At 37.8% G+C, this 25,240-nt stretch overlaps 3 protein-coding genes across 8 annotated transcripts; 1 reads left to right on the top strand and 2 right to left on the bottom strand.

The window, feature by feature from the left end:
* Positions 1–429: 429 nt before the first annotated feature.
* hif1al2 (hypoxia inducible factor 1 subunit alpha, like 2) lies at positions 430–8,664 on the top strand. 6 transcript variants are annotated; one of them, XM_051877427.1, is made up of 14 exons: positions 431–678; positions 2,664–2,890; positions 2,965–3,095; positions 3,182–3,266; positions 3,344–3,420; positions 3,509–3,684; positions 3,780–3,886; positions 4,352–4,499; positions 5,798–5,985; positions 6,071–6,144; positions 6,653–6,900; positions 6,981–7,053; positions 7,507–7,630; positions 7,710–8,664. In XM_051877427.1, the coding sequence occupies exons 1-14, from the start codon at positions 578–580 to the stop codon at positions 7,967–7,969; spliced, it is 2,019 nt and encodes a 672-aa protein (XP_051733387.1). In that variant the 5' UTR covers positions 431–577; the 3' UTR covers positions 7,970–8,664. The 6 variants fall into 6 exon arrangements, 4 of the variants coding, with proteins under 4 accessions (XP_051733388.1, XP_051733389.1, XP_051733390.1 ...); XR_007927108.1 differs by lacking the exons at positions 6,981–7,053; positions 7,507–7,630; positions 7,710–8,664 and adding an exon at positions 6,361–6,557 and having other exon boundaries at positions 430–678; positions 5,878–5,985; positions 6,653–6,892; XR_007927107.1 differs by lacking the exons at positions 6,981–7,053; positions 7,507–7,630; positions 7,710–8,664 and adding an exon at positions 6,361–6,557 and having other exon boundaries at positions 430–678; positions 6,653–6,892.
* A 470-nt stretch (positions 8,665–9,134) lies between these two features.
* sart1 (spliceosome associated factor 1, recruiter of U4/U6.U5 tri-snRNP) lies at positions 9,135–18,563 on the bottom strand. Its single transcript, XM_051877426.1, has 20 exons — positions 18,032–18,563; positions 17,430–17,484; positions 17,257–17,312; positions 16,527–16,653; positions 16,326–16,431; positions 16,143–16,220; positions 15,346–15,445; positions 15,050–15,192; positions 13,833–14,039; positions 13,650–13,753; positions 13,424–13,569; positions 13,178–13,302; positions 11,270–11,434; positions 11,070–11,180; positions 10,904–10,991; positions 10,721–10,811; positions 10,496–10,631; positions 10,324–10,413; positions 9,446–9,567; positions 9,135–9,369 (listed from the first exon to the last, which is right to left on the bottom strand). The coding sequence occupies exons 1-20, from the start codon at positions 18,297–18,299 to the stop codon at positions 9,351–9,353; spliced, it is 2,337 nt and encodes a 778-aa protein (XP_051733386.1). The 5' UTR covers positions 18,300–18,563; the 3' UTR covers positions 9,135–9,350.
* A 1,562-nt stretch (positions 18,564–20,125) lies between these two features.
* Positions 20,126–22,774, bottom strand: si:dkey-175m17.6 (N-acetyllactosaminide beta-1,3-N-acetylglucosaminyltransferase 2). The gene has a single exon (XM_051878009.1). The coding sequence runs from the start codon at positions 22,660–22,662 to the stop codon at positions 21,349–21,351; it is 1,314 nt and encodes a 437-aa protein (XP_051733969.1). The 5' UTR covers positions 22,663–22,774; the 3' UTR covers positions 20,126–21,348.
* Positions 22,775–25,240: the final 2,466 nt, after the last annotated feature.

The raw sequence follows: 25,240 nt of genomic DNA, 5'->3' as shown, positions 1-25,240 counted from the left end.
ACATTTCCGGAATTCGGGTTGTATTTTAATGTGATCTACTAAGACCCCTAAATGTATGTCTATATGCTTTGTTTGAATTACTAGACTACGTAACCGTGTTTTGGTCTGTAGCCAATGCTACAACCTCTTGACACTGTCTGTATTTATATGATAGTGCCAATTATGTCTTTATCTTAGCTAACTGCCCGCACACAGGAAATAAGAAAATGATTTTTTTATTATTGCTTATGAATTAAAATAGAATTGACAACCTTTTTTAAACGGGTAGTAGTTTTCCTAGAATCATGGGTGGCAGTTATTCAAAACCAAATGCTTATCTACAAGAATAGAATCTACAAGAATCTACACTTTTTACTCAGAAAAGTAAAAGACCATCTTGTTTTGACAGATGCAGACCTAATGGTGATTAATGGCCAACTGTCACATGGATGAAGGGAGGGTCTTAAGGCCCCTACAGAAAAAAATGGGTATAAACACAAGCATGTCCAGAGATTAGAACCAGTGAATATGACCACATGCCATCTGGTAACATGCCTGACATGAGCACATGATCGTTTGAGTCATCTTAAATTTTAAAATGACTTCAAAGCTTTTGGAAACGGTTAGTGATCCACTGAGAGAAGAGTGCCATGGAAAAGCTAGAAGAAAGCAAATATTCATTGAGCAGAAGAAAAGGAGGTGAGTACAAAAACTAAACTTAATTCATGATAGTCACATGCAAATACAAAAGATTTTATACAAAACAAACATTGAATATAGACACACTGTAGATTTAGAGTCTGAAAGGACAACATTGTTTGAAATATCATTCATTGCTGATTCCATTGAAGCTGCTTAACAATATTTTTTTAGAATGGTGCCAATTGCATTCATGAGAACTGACCTGTGGAATTGAGACAAAACACACATACTAAAATATTTCATTTTTATCTAATTTATCTCAGAAAAATAAAAACTCTTAAAATGGGAGGGAAACAAGTATTTTAAACAAATTAAATGTAGTCATGGACTTTCTGATGACATGCAAATAATTGTCAAATTCCCTCTGTTATCATGCTCAGTATATATATATATATATAATTTTTTTTTTTTTTTTTTTTTTTTTCAAATGAATAAAATATTCAGATAATACCCAAACAACAAATCAGCCACCTTGGAAGGTTCTCTCTGCATTCTGAGCAGTTTTGAGATATTGAGCTTCAAAGTTTTTCCATTCCATACTCCTAGATAGAACCTTTTTGTTTTCTAAAAAAAAGTCCCAAAATGTACACAACTTAAAAAAAAAAAAATCACATAATGTAATTAAGTTGTCACAGAATAACAATACACTATAAACCCGAATAAGTTGGCAAAACCCAAAAACATTTAGGTATTCAGCTGCATCAAAATTTTTGAGTTAAGAAATTCAAAGTTTAAGTAAGCAGAACTGGCTCTTACATTATTTTTGTAGCACATTTTAATTGCTCTTAACTTGAAATATTTGAGTAAGCTAATTCATACTTTTAACTTAAAATATCATGTAAAATTCATACATTTAACTTAAAATATCACTCAAATATCTTTAGTAATGGAAACTTGGCTTTAAACACTATTAATCTCCCACTTAACATTAATCTTGCCCAAAAAATATATACATATAACACTTAATTTTAGCATTTACTCTCCCTTTCAAGTGTCATTGCAAAGCATGCTGGGAAATAAAAAATCCCAGCCCAGTTTCAGGTAAATTTAGGTTTGTCTAAATTAAAAGAAACAAGTTCATAAAACTCAAAACAATGAAACAGTTCTAAAAACAATGAAAGAAAGTTCTAAATACTCATAAAAGTTAATTTGTTTGAACTAATTTGTTTAATTTAAGTTTACCCTACTCAAAACAATTAATTATATTTAAGCATTAGGGTTTACAGTCGAATAACTCAATTTTGCCAAAAATGTCAGATAGAACCTTATAATTCCAAGGTGTATATACCTAAAAGTGCCCTTTTCCTTCCGTTTTAAGCTATTTTTATTCTTCCGATTAAAATAAATGAAATTGAAATTAAAATTAAAACGCTTTGTATGCATTTGTATGCATTTATCCAAAATGACTTACAATCGAGGAGCAAAAGCAGTTGTTCACAGAGCCAACAATATTTGTGCTATACAATGCCAGGTTTATTACAAAGCTAGATTAGGAAACAAGCTAGAGCAGAGAGAAAAATGCAGAGAAGGAAATAACTGTATAAATAAAGAATAAAGAAACAATTTTATAAATTAACAATGAGTTATAACATATTACACAAGCAAATATCAGTATTCTTTTTACCTTTATTTATTTACCTTTTCAGGCAAAAAAAAAAAAAAAAAGTATATGCACACAGGGAGGCATTATCAGAAGGCATGACATTGTATCAGAAGCTGCAGGCAACTACGCTTGGCAGTGATAAGACAAAGTGACGCAGTCATGACGTCTCTTTTTCCATCAGTAACGGTGCTGCCCTATGTCTTCATTGAAAATGATGACAATTCTAGAGTATGTTCCCTCCTCTGAATGACGCTAGCAGAGAATCGGGTCAACAGCATTCAACTAAAACAATGTCACTTAAAATGTTTGCATGTTTATATTGAAAATGCTTCACCATATCTTTTGTGGTTTTTCAAATTCACCATAACTTTAAATACAGGGTCTGCACAGAATGGAGAAAAACATGTTCTCGCTTGGCGGCACAGAGCAGAAGGAAGAAGGAGAGTCAGCTGTTCAAGGAGTTAACTGCTCTTCTGCCTCTGAACCCCAATATGGACGGTCAGCGAGACAAAGCTTCAGTCATTCGTCTCACAATCGCCTACCTGCACCTGAGGGGACTTCTGAACACCCCAGACAACTGTACACAGTCTTCTCTTCTTTCAGCAGGTAGAAAGAAAAGGGGTTGAAGTAGAAAATGGGTTGAAAGAAAGCAAGTTTTCTAAAGGCCGTTGTGATTGTAGGAGTATCGGCTAAAGCTCATGAGAGGGAGTTGCTAGATTCGACCCTCGGAGGGTTTGTGGTTTTGTTGTCTTTGAATGGCAAGGTCATCTTCACCACTAAGGGCGTAACTACACACACTGGAATTCACCAGGTGATGTCGCTAAAATGAAAAGAATTGCATGTACTTGGAATGACTTTACTGGCATCTTTAGTAAATCCCAAACAATTCTATTCTAGATGGATTTGATCGGGAGGAGTTTGTTTGAGTTCTTGCATCCATGTGATCACATGGAGGTCAAAGACATCCTCACAAGACTGATGGGTGAGCACTTCTTGCCAGTTTTGACTATAAATTTCCATGGCTAGTGCCGGTGATTTGATTTGCTGCTAATATTTCAGGAAACCAAGGACAGCAGGAATGTGATGTGCTCCTCAGAATGAAAAGTGTGATGAACCAGAAGCTGACACCTTGGAAAGTAAGAATCGCTTCTTTCCATTGTTTGCAAAAGTAAAAAGACCACACAATCTTCATTGTTTTCACTTCTTTGCTTTCTCTGTCTGAAGATTATTCAGTGTACTGGAAAGAAAACGTCATCGGCTACACCTGGATCCAGTTGTCTGGTTCTTCAGTGCAGGGTTCTGCCCATGCAGGAGATCGCTGAACTGGATGCAGCGCTGAATACAAGTACGTTTATGAGCGTACACAGCCCAGATATGAAGTTCACCTACTGCCACTCAAGGTACAACCTTATGCATGCTGCTTTCAAGTACATAAAGAGAACTGCTTTGACATTCTTTTGGCCGTCTTTATATTTGAAGCTCTTTTCTGGCTTAGGGTTGTGAAGTTGACCGGCTTTCAAGACACAGAGTTGCTGGGCCAATCCGTGTATCAGTACTATCATCCATCTGACTGCCAACAAATCCGCAAGGCACATGTTTGCTGTAAGATGGATTTCTTGTCATTTGTTTTCCACTTTGTGTGCTTAATTTGACTTGTTTTTTATTAAATGTGTTAAATAAAAAAATAAAATAAAACAATATTTTACATGTTAAAGTAGGTCCTTAAAGGGATAGTTCACACAAAAGTGAAAATTCTGTCATTATTTACTCAGCCTCATGTTATTCCAAACCCATATGACTTTGTTATTTCAAAGATTTTTATTTTATGATTATTTTATTTTATTTTATTTTATTTTATTTTCCAAACTGCTTCAAGCCCAGCATCTCAGGCCATAGGCAGGGAAACATGGATGACCATTTTTAAAAAAAATTTTTTTTACTCTTTTACATGAGAAAAAGAACTTTTTACATTTTTGGAATTACATGATAATGAGTAAATAATGACAGAAATGTTCATTTTTTCATGAGCTATCTCTTTAATAATGTTCAAATATCTGTCTGAAACAGTGCTCTCCAAGGGTCAGGTGTCAACTGGGAAATATCGGCTGCTGCACAGACATGGTGGCTATGTTTGGGCAGAGACGGACGCGTCAGTGGTGTGCAACAGTTGTACTGGTGTACCAGAGAGTGTCGTCTGCATCAATTACATTCTTAGGTTAGAAAATTGGCACTAGCAATGCAAGGACATTGGTTCATCTCCCAGGAAATACACATACTAAACCTATATACCCTAAATGTATTGTAAGTTACTAAGGGTCCGTTTACATGACAATGATGTACTAAAAACTGAAAAGTTTTTCCTTTGTATTTTTGGAATACAGATGACAACAATGTCAAAATGATCCTCATTCACATGGATCCGCAAAAACGATTAAAAACGCTGTATAATGCATGCCAGACCAGTAGATGGCGATGTCACTTTGTAAAGAAACACTATGCGCCTACAGACTGAACACGTAATAGACCCTTTCACTGTTTGTACACAATGATGACGTAGCAACGTATGCGCGCGCATTTTGGCAACGAAACTATGGCGAGCATCAGCAGCGTGTCAAGCTACGCGAGCGGATTAAGCAACACAGACAGAGAAAGTTATTTTAAAAGTTGACTTTATCAAATGGTATCCTGCTACCAGATCCGTGTACTATAGTGGAGTGGATAGAAGACGTTAGCAAATGGCCAAATATACAGTGGCCAAAATATATATACGTATTTAGTTGAGAAACCGAGCGTGTACACCCGAGAGAAATTACGAGCATATAAATCACTGGATGCTTATGAATACATTAGAACCACTGGGGAACAACACCACTTCCGTTGCCAAAATGCGCGCGCGACTATTTGATCACGTGGGCTGTAAAAGGGTCTATACACATGCACATGACATTTTCACAAACTCGCGTTTTTGTAGTTTACAGAGAGACGATAACGGTATTGTTTTCAAAAACTTTAAAATGGCCACTAAGGATGAAAGGGGCAGTTTACACGACTCCGTTTTCAACTAAAAACGAAAAACGTTTTATGCATTTGGCGTTCATTTACAAGACAATGGCGTTTGGGGGGCCTGAAAAAGCAAACTTTTGAAAATTGGTTTCAAAGTGGAAGTTTTTGAAAACAATACCGTTATCATCTCCGTGTAAACAACAAAAACGCAAATTTGTAAAAACGGTGACATTATGTGAATGAGTATTACGTGTTCAGTCTGTAGGTGTATAGTGTTTTTTTACAAAGTGACATTGCCATCTACTGGCCTGAAGAATACAGCGTTTTTAACCGCTTTCGCGGATCCATGTGAATGAGGATCATTTTTACAACGTTGTCATCTGTCCACGAAAAACACAGAAACGTTTTAGCACATTGTTGTCATGTAAACATTCCCTAAATGTAAATGTCTGAAGTTATGTTAAGTTTTATTTTAAATTTTTTTTGTGTGTTCACTTCATAATATTGTAGTGGAGTGGAGCAGCCCGATTTTGCATTTTTACTGGAGCAGACAGAACAAGTTCTGAAACCACATGATTCACTTTGCCCAGAATCCCATCCTGCCCCTTTTCCAATGTCTGCAACCCAGCAGGATGAAAATAGCCGTAGAACCAAATCAAACGAGCACAGTAGTCCTACAATACCCCTAAAGCAAAGAGGTAAATTGAACAGATATTAAAATATCACAGGATATGATGTTATTAAAAATACAGGTTATCATGACGATGAACTCTTTTTGCTCAGAGGGTGACATACAGGAAGTTCATGACTGCACAGAGATCACACATAACACAGAAGAGTGCTGCAAATTCAATTGTGTGAGTACCCTAACAAAATGTACTGTTTTGTATTTTAATGTATTTTAAAATGTAATTTATTTCTGTGATGGCAAAGCTGAATTTTCAGCATCATTACTCCAGTCTTCAGTGTCACATGATCCTTCAGAAATCATTCTAATATGCTGATTTGGTGTTCAAGAAGCATTTCTTATTATTATCAATGTTGAAAACAGTTGTGCTTATTTTTTTTTTCAGGATTCTTTGATGAATAGAAAGTTTAAAACAGCAGCATTTATCTGAAACAGAATTTTTTGTAACATTAAAGGGTTAATGTCATTTATTACTCACCCTCATGCCTTCCCACCTCACGGAGCCATCGGATTTAAACAAAAATATCTTAATTTGTGTTCCGAAGATGAACGAAGGTCTTACGGGTGTGGAACGGCATGAGGGTGAGTAATTAATGACATTATTTTCGTTTTTGGGTGAACTAACCCTTTAAACATGTGTACTGTCACTTTTGATCAATTGCTGTGCTTTACTGCAGGATTTATGTGAGTTAGACTTGGACAGTCTGGCTCCATACATTCCCATGCACGGAGAGGATTTCCTGCTAACTCCCATTTTAGATGAGATGGTGGATAATGCCGAACTAAATGTGTGTGGACCATCATTCAACAGTCCGTATCAAAAACTGGACCCTCGGTTGCAAAATTCAGAGGGAACAGTCTTTCTACCTATTAAGAGCCTTACACATACCCAACAAAGTGTCAGTCATTATTTTCTAACAAACAGGTGTGTTTAATAAGATTGGTGTACAATAATGCTCTTTATGCATTTTGCAATATATTAAACACTACATTCTTTTGTCATAGGATCACCAATACTAACCTGATATCAGCCAAGCAGTGGAATGACAGCTTAGATCTTGTGAACAGAATTTCAAAGGTACTGTGCTCATGTGCATACAAATTACCTTTATATAACAGTTAGTTCCAGTCCTCCAATTTGATTAGTGGATTCATTCAGCACAGAGACCCCACTGGTGAACGTGATTTCACCAAGTACAACTTGTTCCTGGATCAGCATCTTTTTTGATCATGGAACAACATTCCAATCAACCAATCAGATTTGAGGGACAAGTTTACAGTATATGTCAAGTTTACGCTTAAAACAAGGGTTAGGTGCTTCTACATCAGTCTTATTCAACTATCATTTCCCTCTGATAGGTATAAGTTAAGGATAGGATTAGGTTTAGGGGTTAGGACTAAATTTCGGATAGGAATGTTGTTCCAGGATCAACAAAATATGAAATAACATAACAAAATCCATTTAAACAACCCTGAAAATACATTCAAATGAAGTTCGTCATTAAGTAATTGGACTAATTTCTTCCTCCAGGTTTATAATTATAATTGTAAACAGAATAATTATCAACTCTTCTCTGATGAAAGCAAGACATATCATCGAAGGGAAGATGCGCGGAAATTTTCACAACAACCCAACAGAACACAATGGAAAATCGGTAAGAGATCTCTTCAGGACTTCAATAAAACAATATTTTCTCAATTTACTGTATATTACACATTTTATATTTCCACTAGATGGATCAATACCGAGGCCATGTCGCAGAGGCCTGAATCCACTTGGATCAAAGTTCAGATCGCTTCCGGAAAAGCGCCATTCTCAGAACAGAAGACACCATACTGATGTAAAAATGGACCCAACACATATGACTCTGCCTATTTTGAGCGGGTGGGAGTGTGAGGTCAATGCTCCTCTTGACCCCACATCATATTTGCTCCAAGGGACAGAAATTATAGCTGTTCTGGACCAAGTGGCCTCAAAAGTACCTTGGTGCTGATCCAAAACAAAATACAAGACTTATGATAACAACGCTTGCCAGTAATCAATCAACACCAACAAGCATTGCCTTAGTGTACATTACTAAAACCTGTGTGATGGGAGTTTTTATTCATCTTGGGCTTTGTGCTATAAACGACTCCTTTCAGAAGCTACAGTGTAAATAGTACTGTAGTGGCCAAGTGACCACCTGCCTAAGAAAATTGACATCTTTACCGTTTATTGAAATATTATTAAAAAATTTGAAACATGCCAAATTGTTCAGACATAATTTTTGGCCAGGCTGTCATACAAAGAAATGAGGAACACATGCAAAAACAAGAGCAAAATTAATATTAAATATTAATGACTGATTATGTTTTACCATTTTCATGTGAGCTTTTTTTGTGCATTTTTTTTACATAGTACAATAAACCTGTAGGTGGTTTGCCTTTTATTGCCAAATATTATTTTCAGATAAATACCTTACCAACCAAGTTTAATGTTTTGTTCTATCCTCATATTTAAAAACTATAAAATATTTTCCTCATGTTTTGGTTTATTTGAACTTATAGGGTCATTAAAAACAAATATCTCCTCTGGACATCACTTTTGGCCACTACTGTATATGTAATTATGGCCTTTGCTGTGTTGTATTTCAACATATTCTAGAAACCTTTATGAATAAATAAGAACTTATTGATTGTGCTGTCACAATTGTCTCATGTTTTCATGCTTTGTGTTACGTACATGATGTTATTACTTAATCTAATTGTCAGTGTGTTTACACTCACTTGTTCATCTTTCCTCTGTAGATACGCTAGTAGCGTAGTGTTCTTTGGGAAACACTAATGAACAATGATTTGATGATGTATTAATAAGTTGCAATTAATGATTGTGTAGACTGCGGTCTAAAACTTAGAAACTTAATAGTTTGTGTAATTTATGTAAAACTCAGAAGGTCGTGGTGATCCATGTTGATAGATGGCAACGCAGCATCTAACACCATTGTGGTATCAGTTATTAAAGTACACAAAGAACAGCGATAGCTAAATAACTACCGAATACCCTTATTTTACAAAACATTAACATCTTTTAAAAATATTCCTATTATCAGACATATTCAATGCTATCAAATTCTACAAAACAAACAAAAATGTTTGTAATAATACACAAATAACATTAGATCAGTTTAAATCGCAGCAGTTTTTAATGAGGAAAAAGAATAAAGTTGTACAGAAAACTGTCAGAATTAAGAAATTAGTCAAGGGATTTAAATTCACACACAGGACAATGTTTGTATATACATCACTTGTTGCGACTTTATTCATTTAAGAGACAGCTAAAATTAGTACATTTTCTTTGAGAAATCTTCTGTGAAAGACCGGTTCCCGGATATAGATTTATTTTGTAATGGTGTTCCTGTGAAAAGAAGAAGATACCACCAATTAACAACCAAAATATAGATAGAATGGAGTGGAAATGGTGAAATACATACGCGTTCATGCTCTTCCCACTGCCACTCAGCACAATGTAAGGAGTTTTCTGGGACTTCTGCTTTTCCTGCAGAAGAGCGACGGTGCCCAGAGGAGTGTCACTGCTGCTCATCTTCTTCAGCAGCTGCAGGAGGGAAAAAAAAAAAAAAAAAACTAATGTAAACACTAATACGCATCTTTTTCTCTCCGTTTTGGCCTTCCGTCCACACTGAGAAGCATTTTTGTCCTGCGAAAACTGACACTCTCCAAAGTGGACAAATTTGAAAACGCTGTTGTAGTGCGGACTGTGAAAACGGAGGTATTTGAAAACAATGACGCAAGTTTAGTCATGTGACGCATATTGAACTGATAGATTTGTATGTTTTATACCGCTATTGTGCCCGTTATGTGCTATTCACTTGCCCACAGTTGCTAAAATGTTACTTTGCACACTCTTCATATCACAGTCCTGCAAAGATAACAGAAAATTTACTTGCAGTTGCTCTCCTGTCAAAACATAAGAGCAGTTGCATTTTAGACCGAACATATAATGGTGACTGAGTGCAACCTGGACGCATCAGTGAATGATAAAATATTTTGCTAAATAAAATGATCCTGCAAGAAGAACTGCATGAGAACCTTATGTCTGTTCCATCTGAATCACCTCAGTGAGCTTTTTTGAGGTTTTATGCATGCGTAATAAGGTGAATTATGCATTTTCCGACGTTTCAGTGTGGATGAGAAACTTTTGGAAAATGCTTGAAAACGCTAGTGTGGATGGAGAGCGTTTTTAAAAATTAATGTAGACGTAGCCAAATTCACAATGAATTTAAAATGGACAATTCTTGTTTTGTTTTTTGTTGCATGTTCTAATATGCTTGGCGATGTGAAGAAAACATACCGCCTCTTCCTCAAGCTTTTTCATTCTCCGTTCTGTCTTCATCTTGCCAGAGCCCTTCCCGTGGAACCGATGGGACAGCTGTCTAAAAGCCTGGAGGACGACACATGAAGCTGAGCATTCGTAGCAGTGATATCTAATAATGTCATAGGTGAAGAACTACATGTGCACAAACCTCTTTAGGGGTCAGCTTGCGACCAGATTCATCAACATATTCAATCTTGACATCAGGCTTGTAGTTATCCTTTTCCTTGAAATCCTGAGTGAAGCCTCTGTACTCCTCCCTCCTGCTGTACTTGTCATCAATATTCCTGCAATACAATGAAAAAGAAATAAGAACATCTTGGCTTTTTTTAAATAAGAACGAACTACTAGGGAAAGCACTGCTACATCTACTCACATCTTGTCTTCGATGCAGTAGTTATCATTTGCCAGAACTGGTTTTGTGGCTTTGACACGAGCCACCTTCAGCATCTGTGTGTCCAGCAGCCCTGAAAGGGGTAAATAAAAATACAGTTGTAATCAATTAGACATTTATTATCCATTCTATCTAGTTCAAAATCAGATTTGGTTGATCTCTCACCTTTGTTTTTGCACAGAAGCAGAGCGGCAGAGAGACCAGAGTTCACAATGGGCTCTTCATCCAGAATAGTTGTGGATGCCGTTGAGAACTATAACAGAGCACAAGATAAAAGAATAAGTTTCACATTCCAACTGAATCGCTGTCAGTGAGGGAGGGGAAGACTCACATCTGCCTGGATTTTCTCCTCGTCCAGGTTGACGGTGCTCCAGCCCACGTTGTCATCCATATCAGAGTCTGACTGTCCACCTCCTTCTTTCTCAACATCCTTTTCAAAGTCCTGTGTGACCCAAACAAATCAGAATCATCAAGATTTGCAGGTGAAGCAACCTATCACCTATAAGTGGGAAGGGTTGGGATGGTTTGTACCATAATATCCTCTTGGTCCTCTCGGTTGCCTGACAGCCCGTAGGTTGGGATGTCTCCAAGAGTACGACAAAATTCAGAGGTGGCATTGAAGACAATGTTGTTCCTTTTGTCTGGGTCATTGTCGTCATCCCCTGCCGTCCTCATTTGGTTCATGTGCTCAGCCACCTGAAAAACACCACATACAAAAGGAAACAGTTGAATAAATGTTTTCTCAGCGTTTTATTGTTAATTATTAGGGCTGCCCCCAACTAAAGATTTTTCTATTCGGCTAGTAGTCATTCATTTAAGCCATTAGTCGACTTTTTGCACATTTAATTACTTACCGCGCCAAAGACTATAGAATAACACAAGACGCTTCACTCATATTGTTTTGAATGGGAGAAAGTGCAACGCGCAATATGGCGGATTAAGTTCCGCCTTCTAAATGAGAGCTAATCACTGATTGGTAAAGTCAACGCGTCACTGCAACAGCCGTTAGAAGCTCTGGTTCCTATTAGGGATGCACCGATACCATTTTTTTAAGGACCGAGTACGAGTACCGATACTTTTACTTTTTTAGTACTCGCCGATACCGATGCCTATACATTTATTAAATTCTCTCTCCCTCTCTTTTTTTGATGTTGCAGTTTTCCAAGCACAGTGAGACTAATGAAAGTAGGACAGTTTCTTTATTATTACTCTAATGAAAAAAGTAATAATTTTTATGTGCTTGTCACAAACTTAAAGAACAAAAATTTCACACTGTCCAATAACCTTCAAAGGGCATAAATACCAATTGTTATATAAAAAGAAATTTACAAACAAATTACAAATACAACAAATACTATAGAGATACAAATTAAATAAACTTGTTTTTCAGATACAGTAAGTTTATTGACCATGTATACATTTATTTAACATCTTTTGTTGTTTTATTAACCTTAATGACAAATATAGGCTACGGCCCCTTTAATACCGAATCCATGGATACTGACACATATCCTGTTTTCACCCAAATGTTTACATCCACTTAAGCCATAACCGACTGTATTTACTTGAGATACTCCACACGATGGACATTTTGACAACTATGTGTGCATTTGACCATTCAGGCGCAAGGAGAACCGATCGCATGCTGTCTGAGAGGGAGCGCTTCTGGTCTGTGTCATTCAGCGCGATTCCGCCTATCCCGCCTTCACTAATCGATAACGAATTGCGATTGAAAGCATGCAGTTCGCAATGTGTGGGTTGTCATCATTAATTTTGAAGTATTTCCACACCTCTGAGGCTGACATTGTTTCTGCTGCTGCCACCGGTGTCTCTGTGCACGGAAAAATCTGTCAGTTACGTCACGTGATTTATCAGTCTTTGGTATCGGGGGTATTTTTACGAGTACGAGTACAAGTACACAAGCTTGGTATCGGGCCCGATAACTTTAGAATGGGTGAAACCCTGTAAATCCTGTGCGGCTAAATGGTAGTGAATAAAATGTGTCTTTGCAGGTCAGCTGCGAGAATCTGTCACTGATTCAACGATATCTGTTAAGGCCAATTCACACTGCACCAACAGATGCAGACCAACGGCAACAGTCACCAGATTACAACACGTCACTTCTCAGACATTCTAAATCTTATTGAGCATTTTCAATCGCCGAAAACAAGCTCCGATAGATGCCAACAGACTCCGACAGGCGTAACACACTGATCCGCCAAAACGGAACGTGTCTGTCGATGTTTGTTGGCATCTGTGCGGTGTGAATTGGCCTTTAGATGCGAGGTGTCCTGCAAAAGTGCATGTTTTCACTCAACCACTGCCATGGAAAAAACATGGCATTGGGTTGTAATTATTGATTCATTTAAATAATTAATAAAAATGTGGATTTTTATCCTGCATTGCTTAAGAATTGCTTCAGGAATGAAAAGTGCTCACCCTCTCTCCTGAGTCTTTGAGCATCTGTTTTTGTCTGAGTTTCCTCTGTTTCTCAAGCTGTTTCTGGAGCTCCTGCTCGGCTTCATCCTCTTCTAATACAGTAGGCTCTGGAGAGACAAAGTCCTCTGAGAAAGACAAGGAGAAAGAGTGAGTGCAGAGAATACTGATGCAATTCATTTGAATGTCAAAGGAAATCCCCACAGATACCTTCAAAAAAACGAACTTAGTACATTAAAAAGTTGTTACCGTCATCACTAATGTCCATGTCCGCCATTCTAATGTCATCCGACCGTTGGAGGACATCACTGAGCTTACTGATAGTTTGCACAGCAACATTTCCAGGCTCCGCCCCCTCCTCCTGATCCTCTTGCTTTCTACCTCGACCTCGAGACCTGAGTGCCAGAACCAGTTTTTGGTTGAAAGAAATGTGGTGTCGCTGGAGTATTCAACAGCAAGCAAGTCAAGGCTTTACCTGGAACCGAAATCTGTGCTTCGAGTGTCGTCGATCAAGAGGTCACCAGCCTTCTCCTTCTTTCTGATTTTCTTGACTTTGCGTTTGGTCTTCTTAAAGCCGACCTGATGTGACACATGGCAAAAAAATGAGTCAAGCATGAAATCAAACTTAAACCCGAGTGCACTTAAACGTCTTTCTCACCATCTCCTGTGGCGTGTAGTATTCAGTGGCGAGGGTGAGAGAGGGCATATCCAGAGACTGAGCCTGATTGCGCAGGTTTTCTCTGATGGCCTGCAGCTCTCGTTCTCTCTCACCCCCAACAAAACCTCCAACACTCAGCCTAAAACTCTTCTTCTTCTCCCCCTCAATCTCCTCATCGTACTTGGACAGCACAGACTTTGGCTTGAACTGGAAAGAATTAAAAGAAGACAAGAATGTTACGCTTAAGAAAGACAGACGCACAGAGCACTATCAGTCAATATCAGTGGTATTTTAATAGTGGAGATTTATTTGCTCATTATGATGCCAAAATGTCCGAACCAGAGTTCAATTGCTCCCCCTTCCCCCGCTGGATTGTGTTCACAATGTATTGCTTGATTCTGAATCACAGCCCACTTGCTTCAAAGCAGCAGCTGTTTACCCTTGTTGCTTGGTAACGATGACACAGAAGGCGGTGGCAAAATGCATAGTGTTGCTCACATCACTTTTAAATATTGTTTTTGAACCTTTGGTTTTGTTTCCAAAGCATCAGCACATAATGGCACTTGAGTCTATCTGCCGCAAATGTACTGCAAATTTTCTAAAGGATGCTGAAGGCGAGCAAAAATTACATATACGTTCTCTCTGCTTGCAGTACATCAGTCACGCTTATCAGGAAAGTGACTGAGAACACACACAAACACATTTTTTAATCAAATCATACGTCATCAATAGCCATTTATTCCAGGGTTGCCAGGTTAACACAACAAAACCCGCCCAATTGCTTCTCAAAATTAGCCCAACCATTTGCATTTCGGGGGGTAAAATCCGCATTTTTGGCGGGGTTTCCCTGTTGAAATTTGCATCCCAGGGGCTAAATATCATGTTATTTGGGGTCACCAACTCACGGCAACAGTGTTAAAGTAGCCCAATTCTGCAGGAAAACCACAGACTTGGCAACACTGGTTTATTCCGCATTTTAGTACAATTGCATTTGTTTCAGAAGCGTGCCATACTGGAGCTCACATGAACCGTACCACAGACAACCCTTTTTATGCGGACTCGGTTCATGGGTGCGCACTCGAGTTTGAAAAACACCGTTCACATCATCCTAACGAACTCTGACGTTAATCGAACCCAACTGCGCACCAGTGTGAAAGCACCCTAAATATGTTTTAATGCATTTAGCGAATTTGAAATTTCAAAACAGGCAATCTTACAACGACCATGTCATCCACACTCTCCTCTTCTTCATAAGGTTTATAATCTGGCTTCTTTTTCTTCAGCTCCACATTTTTCTCTGCTTTCTCTTTGTCCACCAGACCCACATTCACCAGCACGTCCTCCTTCTCCTCCAGAACACCTGTGAAAATCACCCACACAGAGAAACCGTGAGTGTGCCTGGCAGGAGAGTGTGTGTGTAGATGCTGTCAGTGATTTAGCAGATGCTTATTCAACTAAAGCAACAGTACATCTACCCACCCTCACCATCATCATCATCACCATGTTAGCTTACCTTTGTCTTCTAGAGTTAAGACAACCGTTTCTCCCTCTCTGAAAGAGTCCATCTTGTGTTGAACCTTGAGCCCTTTGAGATGGTGTGAGCCATATGAGTCCTGGTCAGTACAAAAAAAGCTAAACTGAATTAATACATAAATGGATATGCAATACTATCTATACTAATATATATGTTTAAAGAGAAATCTTCCCATCAACAACAGTTAGATGATCAAAGCTAGTTCCTTTCACTGCTGATTAAAGCAGTGGTTCTCAACCAAAGGCCTAAATGAACATTAAAATAAGCTAAACATCAAGATATTTCTTATTTTAATTGACCCCTTCAACAACCATCATATTTATTTAAGAGACCTGGATTTCCACGGTCTTGGAAAACTTGTTTTTGGGGAAGTATAATCTTAAAGGTGTGATTTCTAGACCTGTCATGTACATTAATAACACAAGTAATGGAAATTAATAAATATGAATATAATGAATATAATTTTTTAGTTATGCCAAACTCTGAAACTTTTTATTGGGTAGAAATTGATATTTATAAGTAAAAATAAAAATAAATTCATTCATTCATTGAAGTTTCTGGAATTATGGGATTTATTTGAATTCTCTATTGATATATTATTATAGAATTACTTTAATAATCTGAAAGTCTGAAAATGAGTAGCTTTGTCACTACAGCAGAAGTACCAGAAATATTTAGGGGGCCTTTGAATGTTGTCTTGGGGTCAAAAAGGTTGAGAACAGCTGGATTAAAGTCTGACTGGGGACCAGCAAGAAATTGTCAATAAGGTCACGCACCCTCTTTTCCTGTGCAAACTCCTGCTCGACCAGATTGCTCACACCGAACTCTTCATCCATCTCCTCTAGGAGCTTGGCCTGTTAAGAGGCAGATTACACAGAAGACAAAATAAGAAGACTGATAGAGGAAAAGCGAGACGCAAAGCTAGCCATCTGGTTGTCTCTACATCTGTCCATTCTCACCCTCTTCTCTGCCAACTCCTTCTCCTTGGCTAGTTTGCGACTCCTCTCCACCCAGGCAGCTGTGTCGTCCAGCCATGGTTCATCATCTCCAAGCGCCTTCACCTTCCTGAAAACATAAAACAACAAAACAGAATGATATTAGTTTGATTTAGTCTGAGTAACATTTTTTTTTATCTGTTGCAGGTGGTCACAATATCCTACCCCAGTTTCTGATTGAGCAGACGCTTCTCTTTGAGAGCAGCCAGTTTCTCTCTCATCTCAGCCTGCTGTTTGATATGGACTGGATTGATGGTCTCAGCCAGGAGGGGCTCCTCCTTGGTTCCAGCCTCTGAGGAACCATCAAACAATCACAGATTTAGACGAAAAGCTTCAAAAAAGATTGCATTCAAAGCAATGTCAGTTTGGGTCAGTAAGATATCATGTTTTTAAAAGAAGTCTTTCATGCTCAAGGCTGCATTTATTTGATGAAAAATTTAGTAAAAACAGTAATATTATGAAACATTACTACAATTTAAAATAAATTATTTCTATTTTAATATATTTAAAAATGTAATTTATTCCAAAGCTGAATTTTCAGCATCATTACTTCAGTGTCACATGATCCTTCAGAAATCATACTAATATGCAGATTTGCTGCTCAAAAAACATCTCTTCTTATCAATTTTTAAAACAGTTGTGCTGTTTCATAATTTTTTTGGAAATCTTGATTCTTTTTTCCTTTGACGAATAGAAAGAATCGCATTTATTTGAAATAGAAATCTTTTTGTAACATTATAAATGCCTTAACTGTCGCTTTTTAATGATTTAATCAATCCTTGCTAAAAAGTTTTAAAAAAAAAAAAAAAAAAAAAAAAAAAATTAATCTATACCCAAACTTTTTAACAGTAGTGTATAAAACAGCACTTTGATGTAACAACCATCAAATTCTTACCTTTCTTGCTTTCATTGAGATCAAGGGGTTTTAAACCTAGTTTGGCCCTCAGTTTACTGTAAAACAAAGTAATGGCATTGAGTAATATATATATATATTTTTTTTTTTTCCATTTCAATTAATTTATTTTTCCCCTCCCATAATTACAAATGACAGTGTGCTACAAAACATACTTGGTCTCTTCAATGCTGAGTGAAGCATCACCACTTGCAGATTTGGGACCTGGCTCTGCAACACAAGATGTTGACATACATGAATACCGTCCAATGGCTCGACATCTACCAAGGCCTTAGAGATTATTGCAGGCCATAAATGTAGTAGGACAAAGAAATGTATGGGATACAATGGTGAATTTTAGTAAGAAATAAGGCTGTCTCACAAAATTTCATCAGCTGCCCACCTAACAGACTATTGCCCGGTTTCAGAGACAAGGCTAAAGTCTAGTGCCATACTATAATGCATGTTTGAGCTGTTTTAACACAAAGCAACTTGCACTGACACATCTTAAAATATGTATGTTTTGTCTCAGGATGCCCACCAGTAATTTTTTTTTCTAAAGGCACATTGATAAAAGCTGCTTAAATGTCCTAATTTAACTAAGGCCTAATCCTGATTTAATCTAAGCCATGTCTATAAAACCAGGCCTATGAGGCTCAAACACGCAGTCTAAAATTTTCATTTTGATGACAGTACTGCAGAACATCATCTCAACACAGTTTTACTGTAGTAATTATGGTAGTATGTCGGAAACTACGTGGTGGACAGGATGACTGACCGCTGCTGTCCTCGAAAGCAGGATCAAGCTTCTCTTTCTTGACTCGCGGCTCTGCATTGCTCTTTTCCGCTTTACCGCTTCTGTCTCTCTCTGTTCCCCGTCCGCTCCTCTCTCTGGATCGGGATCTCTTTCTCTTCTCTCGCTCTCGGTCCTTATCCTTATCCTTATCCTTATCTCGGTCCTTGTGACGGTGTTTCTTGTGCTCGCGGTGCCGGTCCTCAGGATCCCGGTCTTTCTCCTTTTCTTTGTGTTTCTTTGATGAACCCATATCGGTTCTGTTTACGAACTAAATGTGATGCGTCTCTCTGAAGCACTTTAGTTGATTATAACACGGCAAAGAGGCAAATATTTACTAAATTTCAACAGTACCAAGACATCATAGTGTCAGAGCCAGATTATATTATCCGAATTTTAATTAACGCATTATTTCGCATTTATTTTAGTTGCAAAATGTAAACATTAAGCATACACGACTAACACAACCGCAACACAGTCGTATGATGAACGCCGTGCTGTTCTGATAACTTCCGGGTTAAATTGACAAAAAAGGGTGTTGCAGCGCCCCCTAGTATGGAGGCTGTTGGTCTGTACAACGCAGTCTTGTAGTATTCCACACTTTTTGATTTTTTTTAAGGTCGCCCTGTGGTGAAAAAAGTTTTTAATGTTGTTTATATGTCTATGTGGTGTTTTTAATATGCTTTAAGACAAACCATGTGCAAATTCATAAGTCAACACCATAGAGTACCTCAGGAATGACGTGTTTTTGTAGGCCAACCCGGAAGTTAGCGGCGCGCGGGTTCCCTCGATCGAAAGCCAATGCATTTTTCCCATAGACTTTTGGAAAATCACAAAAAATAAGCTCTGTGTTTAACAAAGGGTCATGACACTTAAACGTTTTGTCTATCAAGATAATCTTTACAAGTTAACACAACATTTATACATTTTGAAGCCTAAATAAAGTCGTCACATATAAAAAGCTAACAGTAGGCTATAAACGGACTACAGCACACGATGGCTTTGTTAACCACAGACCTTATTTCAGGCGATTTAGCAAAAACCCATTCAAAAAACCCATTGACTTCGGGGCGATGGAACCGGAAGTCCTAAAATGCTAACTCGCTTCCGGGTTTTGCCTACAAAAACGTGTCATCCTTGAGGTACTCTATTGCTGAGTATTTTCTATTTAAAACTGCTGTGAAAAAACGACAGTCTCAAACCCGTGGTTTGAAATCGCTGGTGTTTCTGACGTCACAAACTACCTTGTAACCAATCATGTCAACATGCTGATGGCCTTTAGCATATCATTAACTATGACCGATCTGAAGCAAGGGAGTCTCAAGAGAATATATCCCAGTATATTTTTCTGTTGATATATATATATATATATTAAAAAAAAGGTAGATTTAGCAATATAACGGGTGTATGATGTATATAACAATGTTATGATGAACTATATGCCTATCTCCACTGACGTTAAGGTGTTCAAAGCATTTTTAAGGATACTGATTGTTAGAAGACAGCTGTCTGACTCACGACCGGGAACATGGTTTGTGTAACACATTATTAGCTGATTGATAATGTAGTCAAGCAAAATCCTAATCATATTAATTACCGTTATGTGTCCGACGTTGGAAAAAGCGATACCATTGTGGAGCGTTTACCTCAGTAAGTTGACCGAGTGGATCTCTTGAGCTAGTGCCAGTGAGTGGAGGCTGGGCTAACTAGCATATTCATAATAAATGAGGCAAGAGTGTAGAGTTACATTCAAACTATTTTAAGACATGAAGAATTTTTTTTACACAGGAAAAAATGTTTAAATGTGTCATTTTGGTGATCAAAGATGAGTTTTAAGTTTTAAAATTATTGACTACAGGAGGACTTTAATATATAAAGTTGTTTATATGGAATGAGAAAGTATACTAATAACTTTTTTTGTAACATCATCTAGTAATTCGTAAAATGCAAAACTAATAATTGGCTTTTAAAATGTTCATTGTACTAAAGTCAAATAACCTATTTGTAAAATACTATATACTATACTATAAATGGTCATTATACCATTGCTAAAACAACATCTAATGGTGGCCTAAGACGTTTGCACAGTACTATACTATATACTATATGAACATTTAAACAAATCAGTTTACAGTTTACTAGAGATTAACAGCTTTTATTTCAATATCTGTCTGTACATAACTTAAGTAGGAATATACAAGCTTCTTTTGGCATGATTACTAACAAACATTTGGAGGATGAAGTTGACTTTCTGATCAATCAAAAATGAAGAGGGCCATTTCCACTAATAATAATAAACATACATTAACAGAGAGCAATTCAAAGCAAATGAAAACAGAGATTATAATAATAAGTGACACAAACATAATAAAATTCTTAGTCATAAAACTGCTTTTAAACATTCACATTTACATGAATTGGATCAATGCACTAACATTTAAACTATAAAGCATCAAAGTAAATTCTATGACCAATCAGCAAATCATAAATTGTTCATTATTGTCATTCATTATTTCCCCTTATTATGTTTTGTTGTTGTAATTCAGTATACCTCCAACAACACCAGGCTATAATTAGGCCCACAAGGCCTAAATCAGATGACAATGTCTGTGGGGTGTTCAGGCATCCAGATCATTTAGCAGAGGAGCACCTGTACTCCAATATCTCCAAAATGGAGTCCAGATCCTCTTGAATTATTTTTCCAGCCATTTCCACATTGGCAATTCTTGCAAAACAAAGGAAAATGACACATATGTGAAACTCAAACAAAGCATAAAATTCATATAGATTCCAAGTGTAAAAATATTGTCTAAAAATGTTCTACAACCTCTCTGAAACATTTCAGATAAAACAGTTTTTGTTTTTAACATAAAGCAGTAGCATAGCTTTTTAAATACAAAGCTGAATTATGTTGATGACATTTTTTGATTTATAAGTCCTAATTGTGTTTGGGCCACAAAAAATAAAAAAATAACATAAGATGCCTCAATTGTCCACTAGATAGCTTGTTCATTCTTATTCCCATAAAACAACCCTCTCTTGTGAAGTCAACCATGTTGTATACAGACTTCTTATGCCATTTTTAGCTTGTCTACTGTCTTCCCATCCTAATTTGATCTTCTCATAATGACCACTGCACACACAGCCCGACATCACAAACAAATGAGGGCCTTTTATACAAATTAACACGCCCAGTTGGCGTAACAATACCTTGTGGTAAAACGAAAATAACTTTGAACTCTGGATCTCCGCTGCGTCATTTACCTTCATTTGAATTTGTGAACAATCTGCCCTGCCTTACACTAGCACTGCTGAGGAGGAACCTGTAGCTCTTTCCACAGCGTTAACATTTCTTTCGGGGTGCGTTTATGCACTAGGAGAACATTATGATACGCACACGGCTTCTCCCGCAGATCCTCTGGAAGGTCGAAGGTAAGGAAACCCGAATGATGGGTGGGGGACACCCCGAGCCTGTGAAGGCACATTCCTAAGTAAACATCGTCAATGGGAAACAAGCTGACCCAACGAGAGACCTCCTGCAGACGCATGGCCAAAGCACCAGTGTAAACCACCCCACCGCCGCCTGCGTACGCCGGATACGTTCCCTTATAGAAGCTTTCGGGTATGTAATATTTAGTATGAGGCTGCCGATTGGGCCAGGCATTGGCAATAACATCTCCTACAATGAAATCGTCCCAACCTTTCGTTTTATTTGTATGTGTTTTTTGTACTCCAAAATGGTCTAAGTAGTCCAGCAGAGCCTTAGTCCTAACGAACACGTCATCATCTCCCTTGAAAATGAAGTGGACATGAGGACAGTGCTTTGAAAGCCAGTTCCAGAAGAGGACATCCTTCAGGGTGAGGTTGAAGAAAGTGTCTTTGAAATCCCATTGCAGGATGTCCTTATGGGTGCTGCTCTCCAACTTCAATAGGGCACTCAGGTCGGGATGAGGCCCTGTCTCGGTGTCCTGCCTCGCGAGCAAGAAGACAGTGCGTATGAACCAGCCTCTTCCTCCGCTGTCCCCTTGGATTCGTCCGCTCCTTCCCCATGTCTCTCGGATGGCCTGTCTGTTCTCAAAGTTTCCGACTTGTGACTTAATCGCCATTAAAAGGAACGGCGTTTCAGAGTCCTGTCCGAAACACAGGTTGGGTTGATCCATGAGGATAGAGTAACGCCTACAGTGCATGGACAGGACAAAATCCTTCATTTGTTCAGGAAGGGTGTTGAAATCAGGCAGGTGAGATGCCCAAGCCTCGTCTTGTTCACAGGCACCAGTTTTTCCCATCTCTTGGGGTTGTATTTCACCTCTGTACCTTGTATCGTTACCTCTCAATATGGGGTTGTGCTCTCTGTCCCAAATGTGCTGGAGGCGGTTCCACAGTGCCCCGTCCTCTAGTTTGAGATTCCAGAAGGGCCGAAGTGGATGGGATGCAAGATCTCCCGAGTTTGCAGAGGCTCCGGTGGCAATGAAATGGAGGGGCAGTTGCGGTAGAGGAGGGGAGTAGGAGACGGCTACAAATATGGACACCATGATGTAGACCAACAGGTGACTTACCATCACACAAGGCAAGAGACACAGACATAGGACCTTTCCATTACACCTGGAGCGTGCCATGGACTGGAAAAGAATGGAAAACACTGAATAGATATGTAATACATAGCATCAAATTTCAGTAAATTACAGATGAGAAAGCTCAGACAAGCCAAGCTGTTTTTATTAGAGTAAAATACTAGGGCTTCTGCCACTAGGCGGAAGTCTCCGAAGTATTCCGTCTCCATGGTTTTGCCTCCTGAGACTCATTATGTGCGCCTGACCAGGCAACGTCCACAGCATCCTACCGCCCATGATATTTACATCATGTACTTTAAGAACATTTACTCTGCATATGGAAAAGTCTAGCTTACAGCACTGTTTCATTTATTTTCCCTTGGGCAACTGAAGCCTAACTAATTTAGGATGGCAAAAATATATATAGTTTTCTTATTTTTTTCCCCACCAGGAAATTTTTTTTCCAACAGAGAAAACTATTTCCCACGACATTTTGGGATTTCATAATATTTCAGACATACTAGCTGTACTCAGAAAACGCATGATGAATTTACTTAATACATTAGTAATAATACATAAATTAATTAAATAAAAGAAATTTAAGAATACATTCAGCTTTTCAGCTGAAGTGACATATTCAACTGTGAAATAGCTGAAAGATTATCTATTATCTTACAAAAAATCATTCATTCACAATACCTTCAGATTAGAGGTTTTGTTGCTCTGATTGTTTCAACAAATGCCTTTCATTTATCTGGAATTTTCTCTCCATGCAGTTTCCATCCTTTCTTGACAAGTCCTCAGTGGTCTCCGGTATCTTTCCATGCTGGTTATGGTGTTTTCCAGGAATGAGTAAATATTAAATTGACCTTTTCTTGTGCAAACATTATGTCCTCATTCTGTCGTTGGAGTGTTGAAATTAAACTATAGAGTATTGATTCTCAACGTCTTCACAGGTGCAGATACTAAATGAGAACATTTGCATGCCACAGGTGATTTGAGGAGGCACATAAGCCACACCCACCTACTACATGTAAAACCTGTTTGCATAATCCCTACTTTATACCCAAGCCTTCTGATATGTAAAAAGCCTGGACTGAGATATTACACGCTTCAACAGAGCTGTTGAGCTCACAGTGTGTTCTTTCTTTATCAGTGATGCTTCCTATAGGCTACACCTAAAACAATGTTGCTGGGCAACATGTTTGATGACTCCTGAGAGATTTAGAGAAACGTGCCTCAAATCACAAAGACTGAATTCTTCCTTATTGGAAGTACAAAGTTATCATTACATAAGAACCATGATTAAGTCATTTTTCCAACCCAAGTTAGCAAAGCAAAGATTATAAAATTAAGGAATACAGTTGCATGAAAAAGTATGGGAATCTGTGAAAATGTGAATAATTTTAACAAAATAAGAGAGATCATACAAAATGCATCTTATTTTTTATTTAGTACTGTCCTGAGTAAGATATTTTACATAAAAGATGTTTACATATAGTCCACAAGACAAAAAAATTGAAAAAAATGAATTTATTAAAATAACCCCTTTCAAAAGTTTGGGAACCATTGGTTCTTAAAGGATTAGTCCACTTTCAAATAAAAATTTCCTGATAATTTACTCACCCCCATGTCATCCAAGATGTTCATGTCCTTCTTTCTTCAGTCCAAAAGAAATTAAGGTTTTTGATGAAAACATTCCAGGATTATTCTCCTTATAGTGGACTTCAATGGCCTCCAAACAGTTGAAGGTCAAAATTACCGCCGCGTTCGTTCCGTAAGTTGAATAAGGAAGGCGTAGGACATTCTTTTTGAAGAATACGGAATCACGTTCTGGTGGAAGCACTTGTGATGCGATCATTTGTGCCTATAAAGTATATACATTTTGATTTTTTTTTAGAAAATGACTGATCGTTTCGCTAGATAAGACCCTTATTCCTCGTCTGGTATCGTTTAAAGCCCTTTGAAGCTGCACTGAAACTGTAATTTTGACCTTCAACCGTTTGAAGACCATTGAAGTCCACTATAAGGAGAATAATCCTGGAATGTTTTCATCAAAAACCTTAATTTCTTTTGGACTGAAGAAAGAAGGACATGGACATCTTGGATGACATGGGGGTGAGTAAATTATCAGGAAATTTTTATTTGAAAGTGAACTATTCCTTTAATACTGTGTCATTACCTGGATGATCTACGACTGTTTTTTTGTTTTGAGATGGTTGTTCTTGAGTCCCTTGTTTGTACTGAGCAGTTAAACTGCCCAATATTCTTAAAAAAAATCCTCCAGGTCCTGCAGATTCTTCAGTTTTCAAGGATTTTTTGCATATTTGAACCCTTTTCCAGCAGTGACTATGATTTTGAGATCCATCTTTTCACAATATGGACAATTGAGGGACTCAAACACAACTATTAAAAAAGGTTCAAACATTCACTGATGCTCCAGAAGGAAACACGATGCATTAAGAGTCAGGGGTGAAAACTTTTTGAATTTGAAGTTCAAGGTAAATTGTACTTAATTTGTCTTCCGGGAAACATGCAAGTATCTTCTGTTGCTTCCAAAGGGCAGTACTAAATGAAAAAAAGAAAAGATATTTCAACAAAATAAGAAAAATTTGGACATCTTCGTCCTGTTCAAAAGTTTTCA

The sequence above is a fragment of the Ctenopharyngodon idella genome, chromosome 21, assembly GCF_019924925.1.
Source record: "Ctenopharyngodon idella isolate HZGC_01 chromosome 21, HZGC01, whole genome shotgun sequence".
NCBI classification, from domain to species: domain Eukaryota; kingdom Metazoa; phylum Chordata; class Actinopteri; order Cypriniformes; family Xenocyprididae; genus Ctenopharyngodon; species Ctenopharyngodon idella.
The sequence above is the reverse complement of the archived record's forward strand: the minus strand, read 5'-3'. Positions and strand labels throughout refer to the sequence as shown.

Excerpts from the sequence above, each read along its gene's own strand:
- hif1al2 (XM_051877427.1), top strand. The coding sequence starts at position 578 with ATGACTTCAAAGCTTTTGGAAACGGTTAGTGATCCACTGAGAGAAGAG. Across the intron at positions 679-2,663 it reads ATTGAGCAGAAGAAAAGGAG|GGTCTGCACAGAATGGAGAA; the intron begins GTGAGTACAAAA and ends CTTTAAATACAG. Across the intron at positions 2,891-2,964 it reads GTCTTCTCTTCTTTCAGCAG|GAGTATCGGCTAAAGCTCAT; the intron begins GTAGAAAGAAAA and ends TTGTGATTGTAG.
- sart1 (XM_051877426.1), bottom strand. The coding sequence starts at position 18,299 with ATGGGTTCATCAAAGAAACACAAAGAAAAGGAGAAAGACCGGGATCCT. Across the intron at positions 10,812-10,903 it reads GCTTCTGTGCAAAAACAAAG|GGCTGCTGGACACACAGATG; the intron begins GTGAGAGATCAA and ends TACCCCTTTCAG. Across the intron at positions 10,632-10,720 it reads TACTGCATCGAAGACAAGAT|GAATATTGATGACAAGTACA; the intron begins GTGAGTAGATGT and ends ATTGTATTGCAG.
- si:dkey-175m17.6 (XM_051878009.1), bottom strand. The coding sequence starts at position 22,662 with ATGGCACGCTCCAGGTGTAATGGAAAGGTCCTATGTCTGTGTCTCTTG.